The sequence below is a fragment of the Carlito syrichta genome, unplaced genomic scaffold (genome assembly GCF_000164805.1).
Source record: "Carlito syrichta isolate Samal-C Ts95f unplaced genomic scaffold, Tarsius_syrichta-2.0.1 Scaffold106302, whole genome shotgun sequence".
Classification (NCBI taxonomy): Eukaryota; Metazoa; Chordata; class Mammalia; order Primates; family Tarsiidae; genus Carlito; species Carlito syrichta.
In genome coordinates this window covers 52,759-66,560 of record NW_007050398.1, presented here as the reverse complement: position 1 = coordinate 66,560, position 13,802 = coordinate 52,759, and the positions used below count along the sequence as shown (strand labels likewise).

Below are 13,802 nucleotides of genomic sequence, written 5' to 3'. Positions count from 1 at the left end.
GCCTCCCAAAGGCACGGGATTACGGGCTGAGCCACCAAGCCCGGCTTTAATTTTTTTTTTTTTTAATTGTAGAGATGAGGTCTCGCCAAGTTGCCGAGCTCAGGCAGTCCACTCACCTCAACCTCCCAAAGCGTGGGAATGGTTTTTTTTTAATCCTTCAGAATTTTAGTACAAATGGGCACTATGTATTTTGTCCAAGAATAAACAACACAGGGTTGATTATACAATTTTGGTGAAGAAGATGACGATATTATTTGATGAGCATCTTTTCAAAGAAACTTAGAATTAGGTCATTTCAGTAACACAATAGGAACTATGCACATGGTACTGAGAAAACAAATTGGGCCGTAATACAAAGTTGATGTATGTTCTTGGATAAAGCAAGAGAATAGCAAAAGCAGAGTTACCAGGTGTGATTAGAATATAATAATCTCTGATCTAAAGTTAAACGTATTAGAGTAGTAGCATCAATAAAAGCATGGAATATTTTAGTCTAAGGAATGTAGAATGAGGAATGTTGTAGAATGAGGAAAAACTTTTTTTTCCCCCAGAATTAGGAATGCTGATAGGTAACTACTGGAGGAATATGCAGTTTTATCAAAGAATAGAAATGCTGTCTATTTGTATCCACTCCTGTAGAAGCTTAATCTTATTTTTTAAATTGACTTTTAAGAAAGACTAAATGAAGCATTACAATGTTAGACATCTACTGTAAGTGTTACCTTGATTTCTCAGTACAAGTAAAAGTGTAGATAGAGTCAAATTATCAATATGCATAGGAAAAATACGTAAACTCATTGGATGCCAGTGAAAATTAAGTGAAATGGTATTCTGATAGGTCTCTCTATCAAAATGGGAAGGAAACTGTCGAGTAAACTAGAATGAACTACAGTGGAGGAAGTAACTAAAATAAGACTTTTGTCCAATGATAGTCCAGTTGGTAATGTTTTTAAGTAACAATCCTCAATTTGTATGCAGTGAGAAGTATAGTAAGAGATGAATGAATTATAAAGCGAGCTTTAAGTCAATGTCTCTGAAAAGTTTTCCCTCTACACATTAACAAATAGCGGGTTGAGGCTTTTTCTTTTTTCTTTTTTTAATTTTAAAGATATGGGGTACAATTCAGTGTTAGGTATACAAACGTTGATTATGCAGGTACCCTTGTTGGGGTGAGGTGTTTTCTAAGCCCATATATAAAGTTCGGTAGTAATCCTGGGAAGTTGTACTGTTGAATAATATACTGTTTCCCTGGAAGGATTTTTATTTTATTAAGATGACAATTTCAGCTGGGCACAGTGGTATACACCTATAATTCCAGCTCTTTTGGAGGCTGAGGTGAGAGGATTGTCTGAGCTTATGGGTTCGAGACCAGCTTGGCCAACTTGGTGAGACCTCGTCTCTACAATAAATCATAAAAATTAGCCAGGCATAGTGGCATGCACCTGTAGTTCCAGCTACTTGGAAAGCCAAGGTGGAATGATAACTTGAGCCCAGCAGGTTGAGGCTGTGGTGGGAGACAGTGAGATTCCAACTCTAAAAAAAAGACAATTTATAAAAGCCATAAATTATGACAACAGGATAGAAAAGACTGTAAATCAGTGTGCATAAATTAGAACCTGAGGAAAGCATGCCAACACATCTGCTTGAGCACCACTCTGTCTCTACAGTATGGCATTGCTTAGATGTGTGGTTGCCTGTCAGTAGGTCTGGGCCACAGCAGTTGTGAAGAGTGATGTGTGCGATGGCCCTCTGCTGATTCTTCTCATTCAAAAACTGCAGATTAATTATTCTTTGGAAGGTAATGTTTGACATGGTATTGACACATTATTTGCAAAGAGTTTAGATGTTTATTAAGTGCAACAGGCTGAGTCTATAAATGTTAAGGGGTGATTGTTGACAGATGTCCTATAAACTGGGACAAAATCAAATGTAGGCCAAAGTTTTACCTTTGAAAACCTTGACTGAAATCAGTATTGCCTTATTTACTTAGCAATGACTTAACTTTTCTAGCCTTGTAAGCCTGGCTGAGAATTTGAGAGCATTCAGAAACAGATTTAAAGTAAGGATGTTTATATTCAGAGAAAAATAACATTGAATTACTCAAAAGAGGAATTTACTGTGCAAAATCAGCTATGATTTTCTTTCTTTCAAAGGAAAAATTCCTAACTCTCTTTACTGTTGTGAAATTTTTTGGAAATAAAATATGTTACAGAAATGTAACTGAGACAGAAAAGTCATCATTTCAGCCCTCCCAGTGATAACTGTTTCATGTGCTTGCCTCCTACTCAGTATATATTTTTAAAATTTCACTTAAAATAATGTAGGATACATTTTTTCTATTCAGTATTGTACATTATTACTTTTAAAGGTTTGTGTGTGTATGTACATACATAAAGTCTGTTCTATTGTTTAGACAAAGCATAACGTATTTAATCATTCTCTTTTTGGTCATTAAGGGTCTCCATTTTCTGTGTTATAAATCCTCTCTCTACTTTTTTTGAGTCGGAGTCTTATTCTGCCGCCCAGGCTGGAGTTCTGTGGAACGCTCACGGCCACCACAGGCTTGACCTGCTGGGCTCAGGCAATCCTTCCAACCTAGCCTTCCAAGTAGCTGGAACTACAGGCTTGCATCACCATGCTCAACTTATTTTTTAAGTTTATTGTAGAGAAGAGGTATCACTATGTTGCCCAAGCTGGTCTCGAACTGATAGGCTCAGACAATACTCTTGCCTCGGCTGGGATTACAGGTGTGAGCCACAGGCACCCAGCTTATAAGTCTTCTTTCAACGAACACCCTCATACATATATCGTGCTTGAAGACAGTCTGGTGCGCTCTAAGGGCTCAGTTGTGTGATTGAGCTTGCAAAAGTTACTAAACCTCCCAGCACCTCAGTTTTCTGTCTCTCTCTCTCTCTGTTTTTTAGTTGGAGTCTCACTCCGTTGCCCAGGGTGGAGTGCAGTGGCACGCTCACAGCCACCCCAGCATCCCAGCGTCGACTTGCTGGGTTCAGGTGATCCTTCCGCCTCAGCCTTCCAAGTAGCTGGAACTACAGGCGCGTACCACCACACCCGGCTCATTTTTTGATGTAGAGATGAAGTCTTGCCAGGTTGCCCAGGTTGTTCTTGAACCTTTGGGCTCAGGCAGTGCTCTCGCCTCGGCCTTTCAAAGTGCTGGAATTACAGGCTTGAACCACCACGCCTGGCCAGTTTTCTCATTTTTAAGTGGAGAATAAAAGTACTTTACCTGAGTGCTGTTCTAAGGATTAAAAGAATTAATCCATATACCATCTTGGAGTAGTACTTACATACATTAGGGATTTTACACATGCTGCTAGTGTTAGCAGTGTTTTGTCAATAATTTTGAATTCTAAGAAGTTGAATTGCTCCAACTTTATTTTTTATTTATCTTTTTGTTGAGTTGGAGTCTCACTTCGTCCCCCAGGCTGGAGAGCGGTGTGACACATTCATGGCCACCCCAGAGTTGACCTGCTGGGCTCAGGTGATCCGTCCGCCTCAGCCTTCCAAGTAGCTGGAACTACAGGCACGTGCCACCATGCCTGGCTGATTTTTAATTTATTGTAGAGACGCAGGCTCAGGCAATCCCTTGGCTCGACCTCCCAAAGTGCTGGGATTATAGGCTGAGCCACCCAACCTGGCCTGTTCCAATTTTTAAATGTTAATAAGTGAACAGTGACTTCCTTATTGCCAGGTGCATTTATCTTTTCTATACCCTCGTTCCTTTTGGCCTTGGCATAGTCTCCCAGGTCTGTTTCCCTTATATCTCCTTTGACTTCTTAGATGTGGTTTTCTCCTGTTTCTCTTATCTCAGGCACTCTCAGACTCTCTTTCTTTTCTCTGCCTGAGTGCTTGACCACGTTCTCTTCCTCAGAGAGTGCACTTAGCACCTGAGGTATATAGTAAATATCTGCTTTCAAATGCCTCCAGTGTGTGTCTTTCATCCTACTGTCTTGTGAATGAAAGTGATCCCCTTCTCCTCACTTTGTAATCCATTTCTCCGAGTTGTGTTGCCTCACAGTCACCTGATGAAAAGTAGACTTTAGGTACAGCAGCCATCGTAAGTTTGTCATTTTTGCTCTCAAGAAAACATCGACTGCCCCCCCCACGTGACTAGTTTTCGCTCCCTGTTCTCCCTCCCCCACGCCGAGGGCGGTATTGCCCCCGCTTGAGCGTGACAGTGGCAGTCTCTTGGCTCTCCTTGGCACTGGGACCTGCTTGCCTGGTCTCCCAGCACTGATAGTCACTCTCTTCGCCCCCTGCTGGACCCCAGGCCTGCTTCTCCTTTGTCCTGGGATTTACCTGCCAAGAGACCTTCTTGCCCTCCACTGAGATTTTCTGTGCATCAGATTTAGTTCGCTTGGCTGGAAGTCTGGAGCGCACCTCCCCAATCAGCCAGCCTGTTTTTCCAGTACATGCTCTTCTGGTCTTGCGTGGAGGTCTTCACTATTCCACAGAAAACTTGAGAAGCTCATGTTATGTTGCTGATTTGTGCAGACCTCTTTATTAATGGCCTGTTCGTGAAGCTTTCCTTCCTAGCAGTAGTTTGCGTGGAACTTCTTTTCCTCTGAATATTATAGGACGTGGAACATATACAAAATAATTTAAATGTAAACTCAGTCTTGCATTGTTCCCAACATCAGTTTATGTTTTCAGCTAGATTATAAGCTGAAGTCCATATCTACTTGTTAAATCCTAAGGACACATAACAATTGCTTTTTAGTGGGCTTGGGAAGGGGGAGATTAATGAATACCTAGTGCTTACTACAAGGAATCTAACAACACAATTTAAACTAGACCTAGGGATAATATTTTTGTTTAGCATATTTTAATCTCAGTCATAATGATACCTCACAGTGGCCTATAATTTCCACTCATTTATAACAATTAGTTAAGTGATACATTTAAGGACCTGGAGGGCTGAAAACGTGTGGGACACCAGCAGGTTTCAGCCAACCTGTTCTATTTGAAGTGGTATATGTTGTCGGTACACATTTATATTGATATTTAATAGGAAAAGTGTAAACCACAGAAACAATATCATTTATTGTAGAAAAATTAGGTAGTACAGATAAGCAAAAACTATAAATTACCTATTTTCTTTAGTAATGACTTTCCCCCGGAATATAACTAAAATACAATTCCATGAGTTTAAAAAGAGTTTAATTCACGACTATCTCCAGTGCTAGAAGAGGACCAGCCACATAGTAGACCCATCATTATTTGTTGACTAAAAATGAATTTATTTGAAGATACTGCTTTCCTGATACCTTTATCTTAAAATTGAGAGTGGGTGGTGGAAAGAATGTTCTGCAACCACTCCAACCATTTGAAAACCTGTCTGTAGATCTTCAAATGTCATTCTTCAACGTTTCGCAAGTTTCTTAAAACTACTCACATTCTGTAGTCTTTGGAAACATTTTTCAGGACATAGAGGATTGGAGAGCAGCTGAAAAGAGTAGAGAGAAAGTAAGTGAACCAAAAAGTTTACATTTAGGTGCCACTTGCTTTCAACTTTCTGGGCTGGGGCTAACCTTTGGATAATTAGGACAAGCAGAATCAGATGGCTTCTGCGTGGGACACTTCTTTTAAGTTGGTCGTCTCACACCCCACAAGACATGCAGTGCTCGACTTTATAGCAGAAAGAGACTCAGGGAACTAATTAGGAACGTGGTTCTGCAGTTCATGTATTTTACTCGTCCATCCATCATGTTGCCTTAAACTGCAGACCTGTGAACTCACTCTAGGGGAGCCTCGACCCTGCTCTGCGCCCAGTATCATGAAAACAGAAGCACCGACTGGTCCCAAGCTGGTGCTGTGTGAAAACCCAGCAAAGTGTGTGAAGGCTGACTTTTTCCTTTAGTTTGTTTTGCTTCTTGATTTTCCTCTATAGGAACCATCTCTGAACCATTTCAAGTTAATTGCACAGTCACTTATTCATGATTCTTAAAATTGATGATTTAAAGAAAAACACGCTTTAAAAAATAATGAGGTGGTGGAATTTGTGTCCAAAGGGATAAGGGAAAAAATTGAATTTCAGGAAATCCATCAAAATACTGTTGACAGTTTTATTTCTCTGATGAGAAGAATGTTAATTTTATAGGCATTTACATCAGCATTTTATAAAATGTTCAATGAAACATGAAAAGTGTTCCTAACATTAGCTAGGAAAAACTAATTTATTTTTGAATAACTATTGTGACTTCTTCAGATCTCCATAGAAAAATGTTCCAGGCCAGGCACAGTGGCTCACACCTAAAATCCCAGCACTTTGGGAGGCCAGGTGAGAGGATTGCCTGAACCCAAGGGTTCGAGACCAGCCTGGGCAACTTGGTAAGACCACTTTAGTCATGGCACACACCTGTAGTTCCAGCTACTTGGAAGGTTAAGACAGAAGGATCGCTTGAGCCCCACTGGTGGAGGCTGTGGTGACTGTGAGTATGCCACTGTACCCCAGCCTGGGCAACAGAGTGAGACTCTGACTCAAAAAAAAAAAAATGGTAAAGGGGCATGGCTGATCTAACTGTTAAAAATTATGTCACCACTATAGTTGGTCAAAGGTTTATTAGACCTTCTTCTGACAAAATGTACACTTTACAAAATTAAATAATTACTATAAGTAATCATTATTTCCAATAGTTGTTCTGCAGATAGTTTTAGTTCCAAAAAACAAGCGATAGCCAATTACTGCTTGGGAAATAATTGTGGAAGTTAACACAGGACTGGGTGTGGGAAGTGTTCATAAGTATCAGGAAGGGATCTGTGTTTACTCAACAGGCCACACTTGTTTAAATCTCCAGAATAACTTCTGACTTGAGTTACTTAAAGTTGAGCTTGGTACTATTCTAGTTATCTTACCCTTCTATAAAACAAAAATTATTAGGAAGTTGACGATTTTTTAATATCGGTAAAATTCAAATAATTCATTAAAAAGGTAATGATGCAATTATATGATATTTTTATGATGAACAGTGGATATAACAAAAGAATAAGTATTGAAATTGTTCTTAATTTTTATGTGTAATGACTTTTAAATTACAAAAATTTAATCACATAGAAATTTTGAAAAAAACAATCCTTCTGTCACATAAACATGAACATAAAGGGTTCATGTTTTGGTATATTTCCAACCACTTTTTAAAATCTATTCTAATTTTAACAGGTGTTAAGAAAATATTTAGTTTTTTTCTAGGTTAGTTCTCAAGTTTGAACCCCTCACTCTTCTTGTACCAGAATAACATGGGGTTCCTGTTAAAGAATGGAAATCCATACTTTCAACAATCATCCCAGATGATTGTTTGAACATTAAAGTTTGAGAACTACTGTTCAGGAGACTAAAGATCATTTTTATTAAGAGCCACTGACATTAAAACTTGCCTGGGTGCAGTGGCTCATGTCTGTAATTCCAGCATTTTGGGAGGCAGAGGCAAGAAGATTGTCTGAGCCCAGGGGTTCAAGATCAGCTAGGGCAACTTGGCGAGACCTTGTCTCTACAATAAATCAAAAAATTAGCCAGATGTGGTGGTGCGTGCCTGTAGTTCCAGCTACTTGGAAGGATGAAGTGGAAGGATCTCGAGCCCAGCAGGTCAAGGCTGCAGTGGTCATGATTGTGCCACTGCATTCCAGCCTAGGTGATAGAGTGAGATTCTGGCTCAAACTATATATATATATATATATAGTGTGTGTGTGTGCATATATATATATAAATATATATATAAATATATATATAAATATAAATATATATATAAATATAAATATATATATAAATATATACATACACACACACACACACACACAAAACGTTACTTTTAACAGATGAAATGCAAGCAAGTCTTAGTATGTTTTGCAAAATTTTTTGTATGCATATAATGGGCTTTAAATGGATGCATTTTCTATTGGTTAATGGTAGAAAGCTCTGAGAATCCCAGATGTCAGAACAGAACAATTCAAAGTATGAGGAATTTTTTTCTTTATTTTTCAGAGTGCAAACCAAGCTTTGGTTATCAGGTAGAATGGTACAAGCTTTGGTTATCAGGTAGGCTATACAAATGCACATGACTATGCTAAATATGTTTAGGAATATTTAACTTACAGGTATTTTCATCTAAATATCAATAAACGATACTTGGGATGATCTTTTAAAGAAGAAAAATAGAATAGTGGTGGAGGGCGGAAAGCAGGGTGTTGGTGTGCTGATCTCACCAGTAACGGCATGTGAGTAGGACCTGCGCCATAGCCTTTGCGCTTCTATCCATTGGGGCCAATCGCAATAACAACATTGCTCTTCCCAGCTATTTGGTTTATGTAGCTGTTTAGAGAAGATGTCATGAGATGTTTCTAGTCATTTGCTTTGTGGCTTTGTTCATTGGTATGACTTGTGAGCGCCTGAAATGACTAGATGCTTTGTATCCTTTTTATTCTTGAGAACAGCCTGTTGAAGTAGATGTTATTACAATTCTCATTTTATAGGTGGAAAAGCTGATGCTGAAAGTAGTTGAGTAATTGATGCAACATAATCCAGCACTTCATCGTGTCACACTGCAGAATTGATGTCCATAGCAGACTGATAATTTTAAAAAGTATTTTTAAAAATGAATGATGTTTAAAAATGAATGAGATTAGAACTGTTGTGAAAAGGCCACCAATACCTGCTCTGTAGAGTGGCTTTCAAATAAGATTTACTGATTGAATTAACTCATGACAGTGTCTGCTTGCTGAAGGTCAGAGAGCCTTTCAGTATCAGTCCAAGGCGGCTATTCTGCATGTGTGTATCGAGCTAACACCAGCTGAAGTGATGAATCCAAGATAGGAGACAAACTAGTGTGGGGAGAAAATTTAAGACTTTCGGTCTATGTTTCTTTCCTTTTTTTTTTTTTTTTGAGTTGGAGTCTCACTCTCACCCAGGCTAGAATGCAGTAGCACGCTTGCAGCCACCACAATCTTGACCTACTGGGCCCAGGTGATCTTTCCACCTCTGCCTTCCAAGTAGCTGGAACTACAGGCACATGCCACCATGCCCGGCTAATTTTTTGATTTATTGTAGAGATGAAGTCTCACTAGTTTGCCCAGGCTGATCTCGAACCCGTGGACTCAGGCAATCCTCTCACCTCCACTTCCCAAAGTGCTGGGATGACAGGCATGAGCCACTGCGCCAGGCCTGGCTTTTGTTTCATACACATACGTAAGGCCTCACTTTAACTGAAATTCACAAATGAGGGAGGTCATATGCTTCCAGTACAGTGTTGCTTCCTTGTCTCCAGTTATCCATCCACTCATACCACCCACCAGCCGTAGCTATGTTTACCAACTTGGGTTTTTCTCTATGCTCATACTATCATACATAAACATATATAGAGGGTTTACTTTGTCATTGTTTTCTAATGATGGATTATATTATATACATTTTATTATCTTTTCATTCAATAAGATCTTGTGACAATCCCTCCCAACCACTGTTAAAGCTCTACTTCCTTTTCTGTGGGTACATAGAATTCCATGGTGTGTATACACCATAATTTACTAACCTATTTCCGCCTTGGTGGGTATTTACGTTGTTAACTTTTTGCTACTACAAAGTTTGCAGTAAATAACCTTGTACAAAATACCTGCACATCTTTGTGCTTTTACTTTTATGGGATAGGTCCCCAGAGTGGAATTGATGGGTCAGAGGATACACATTTCTTATTAGATTACCTGTTCGCGGTGGCTTTTCATGAAGTCTGTACCAATTCATATTTCCTCCAGCAATGTGTGCAATTCCCTTTCACTATGTAGTTTCAGCAGTGTTAAAACCCTTTTACATTTTTATCATTCTGATGAGTATAAGATGACATCTATTATTTTGTCTTTCCCATGTTGGAAGTTTATACATATTCTCATGTGGTTTTTAACTTTGCATTTTCTCTGGGAATTAGACATTCGCATTCTGTGACTGTTTTCCCAATGGGTAGTTTTGGTTTTCTGACCGCTGTGTATGTAATAATCTTATCTGCATCTGGGAAGTGGGTGACTTGAACTCATCCTGCTTGATTCCCACTCTGAACTCAACCTTTTCCCGCTGCTGAGTCAAAGAGCTGGCTGCCGGGAGGCCTCGGGGTCTCCTGGGCTCTCCAAGAAGAGGGCAGCTAGAGAGCCTAGGGCAAGGACCAAGAGTGATGCCCAGAAAGCGTGGACTCCTCGGCTGCCTCTCTGCCCTCAGGGGAATGTTGACATCAGCCTGGTCTCTTGGAGACCAAAAAGGAACAGAGCCAAGCAGCTGAGTTCTCCCTGCTCCTGTGGCGAGATCTCGCTCTGCCTCCCGGACAGCCTGTGTGCTGCCAGCACCTGCTCCCCAGCTGTCGGGCAGAGAAGGGATCAGCTTCTCCTGCTGTAGGATTGCCAACTTCAGGACGTCAGGGGATAGGCAGAACACAGAGCACATCTAAGGACGAAGCCGCCGGAAAGGAATATGTACTAGAACTCTCAGGCCCCCGACAGATGGAGCTGCTGGAGGAGAGACAGCCGGGACAAAACACTAGGAACATAAGATTCATGCTAACGTATGTGCGGTATTAAAAAACAACAAAACTCTGGAGCCAAAATCCATTATCCGGAGCCAGATGTACTCATGGTTACAGTGGAGGACGGGGGTCACACGGAGACTTAAATGAACAGCCTGGAGAGTCTCCTGGACAAAGTGTGTTAACATCTTGAGGAAAATTCAAAGAAAAGTAGCAGTAACAGATTCCCAGGGTAGAACCAGAAGACCTAATGTGTATAGTTCTAGGAGAAAAAGGAACCGATGGAGAGATGATTTTGAAAAGGACATTCTTGAGCTAACAAAGAGCCGAGTCTCTAGGCTCAATGGGCCTGCTGAGGTCTAGGCAGAATTGGTGGGAATAATAATAAATGAGTTGCCCGGTACTCCTTCTGCCAGGCACTGTTCTGAAGGCTTTAGGTTTAGTCACTCATCGAGTCCTCAGAAATGCCCTGGCAAAGTCAGTGCTGTTATCCCCCTTACTCAGATGGAGAAAAAAGAGGTGAAGAGAAAGGGCAGAAAGTGAACTTGCGAAGTCTGACTCTAGAGCCTCAACTCAGCTGCCTCCGAGGGCAAAGACCTGTGTTTAGGCAGATGCTAACATGTATGAACTCCACAGGTGAGGACAAAAATTAGCAAGTTCCAGAGAGCGCGAGAGAGAAGGAGTTACCAGCAAAAGAAAGAGACTGACACGCACATTCTCATTTGCACCAGTTTAAGCCAGAAAACTGGGAGAACTTCTCCACACTGTGCTATGTGGCAGAAAAGGACCACGAGCCACAGTGCTAGCCACTCATGCATTTATTTACATCTCTGGGCGAAACACAGATTTGCTGATTGACCAGCTGATGACAATACTCGGAGAAAAGAAAATCTCCTCGTCTCTAACCTTGGTCTTTGCACATGCTGTTCCTCCTCCTCCCTCCTTTGCCAACCATCTCGTCCCAAAGAACATTAACTCTTTGTAGGAAATCCTTGGCGACTCCTCAAGTCAGCCTTTTGCTCCTCCTACTTGCTCCTGCGGCGCCTTGTACGTCCCCCATGCTAGCACTTACCATCATCTCTCATGATGACCTTTTGTTCCTTGTCTTATGTTCTCCATAATATTGTGAGCTCTGTGAGGGCAGGGGCAGGCCTGTCTCGTTCACTGTAATAGTCCTAGTGCTGCGCACAATGCTGGCAACATAATAGGCTAGTGGTGTGATCAGATTTTTATGTGAAGTCAAAATTTGTACATCTCCCTTTTTTGTTACTCTACTCAGGGAAAGGAGAGCTTTAAGTAGAGTTTCTTCATAAAACCCCATTTGGCTAGACTTACTGGGTATTTCTCTATTCACCTCATAACTATTTTACAGATTTTAAATTCACAAAAATTTCAGTGTAAATGATTGTATGAAAATCTATCTATAGATTCAATTTATCCAAGATGCATATTATCCACGTTGGGTTCAAATTCTTATTTGTTATTTTGGAAGAGCAAAATGAATAGGAAAGTAAAGGGATGAATTTGCAAGGTTGGTAGAAAAAAATGGGTTAAAAATTCAGAAATAGTGTTCTGATACTCAAAAAGAATGATATTAATCCTGCATTTTTATTTCTCTTCAGATTAAAGCTAAAAATTATGACAAGGTTGAAAAGGTGAGTCCTCTTACATATACTCTGAATTTTATGTTGAAGTTTAACTTAAGACTTAATATCAGGGTGCCAAAAAATTGTGTATACATTTTAAGAGATGTTATCTATGTATTACTTTTTGAAGTTGAATTGAATTATGGTAGCAATGTATAATTGCAAAAGTGAAACATGACTTATTCATCTTTTATTATCAGTATATATTGAGTATTACAATTTTAGTATAGTTTTGTCTATTCTTGAAATGTCTATACATTTTTTAGCACCCTCTGTACAAAGCAGATATATCGAAATATTAACAATTATTGAGTCGGGCACAGTGGCACACAGCTGTAATCCAGCACTTTGGCAGACAGAGGTGAGAGGATTGCCTGAGTCCGGGGGTTCAAGACCATCCTGGTCAACTTGACGAGACCTTGTCTCTACAATGAATCAAAAAATTAGCTGGGTATGGTAGCATGTGCCTGTAGTTCCAGCTGCTTGGAAGGCTGAGGCGGAAGGATCGCCTGGGCAACAGAGAGACTCCTACTCAAAAAAAAAAAAAAAAAAAAAAAAAATATATATATATATATATATATATACATATATATATATATATATATATATATATAATCCAGGTAGTGATTATTTAGGAGTTCATTGTACTTATTTAATTTTCTTATATGCTTAAAAATGTTGACCATAAAAATTTTGGAGAGCCAGCCTAGACAACATAGCAAGACCTTATCTCTACAAAAAAATTTTTTTTAAGTTAGCTGGATGTGGTAGTGTACATCTATAGTCCCAGCTACTTGGGAGTCTGAGGCTGGAGTATGGCTTGAGCCCAGGAGTTTGAGGCTGCAGTGAGCTGTGATTGTGCTACTGCACTCCAGCCTGGGTGACAGGGAGCCCTTGACTCAAAAAAAGGAAAAAATTTAGAGAAGGAGAAGAAAATAATTATACTTCACTGAACAAAATCATGAGACCTATTTTATTATTAAACTGAAAACAAGAGGAAATTGTTATTTTTCTTTTACTTATAAAAAGATAAGTTCATGAAGGGAGCTGAATTTGTTTCTTTTTTTTTTTGAGTTGGAGTTTCACTCTGTCACCCAGACTGGAGTGCAGTGGCCGCCCTGGCCACTGCAGCCTCGACCTGCTGGGCTCCGGCAATCCTTCTGCTTCAGCCTTCCAAGTGGCTGGAACTACAGGCGCGTGCTACCACACCCAGCTAATATTTTTTTGTTTATTGTAGAGATGAGGGCTCGCCAAGTTGCCCAGGTGGGTTTCAAACCCGCAGGCTCAGGCAATCCACTCACCTCAGCCTCCCAAAGCGCTAGGATTACAGGCTGAGCCACCAAGCCTGGCTCTGAATTTGTTTCTTAAACATTCCGTTTTGTCTGTGTCCATGTGAAATTTAACTGGATTCTGATAATATATTCTTGTATTTAAAGCTGTTTCAGAGATGCCTTATGAAGGTTTTGCACATTGATTTATGGAAATGTTATCTTTCATATGTCCGAGAAACTAAGGGGAAACTACCAAGTTACAAGTAAGTGAAATCAGTTCTTAAGAATGCAAGCCATATCCAGCCACACAGTCAGTCCCACGTATACTCATGCCCTCTCTTAACTCTGGGGTTGGATGGGGCAGGATAGAG

The 13,802-nt window shown here is 40.1% G+C and overlaps 1 protein-coding gene across 1 annotated transcript in view; it reads left to right on the top strand.

Moving 5' to 3' along the window:
- Positions 1–13,802, top strand: part of CSTF3 (cleavage stimulation factor subunit 3) — a 73,473-nt gene that overhangs the window by 38,806 nt on the left and 20,865 nt on the right. Inside the window, exons 4-5 of the mRNA XM_008067150.2 lie at positions 12,137–12,169; positions 13,597–13,694. Of these exons, the coding sequence (XP_008065341.1) occupies positions 13,615–13,694 (80 nt within the window). The 5' untranslated portion in view covers positions 12,137–12,169; positions 13,597–13,614. The remainder of the gene's footprint in view (positions 1–12,136; positions 12,170–13,596; positions 13,695–13,802) is intronic.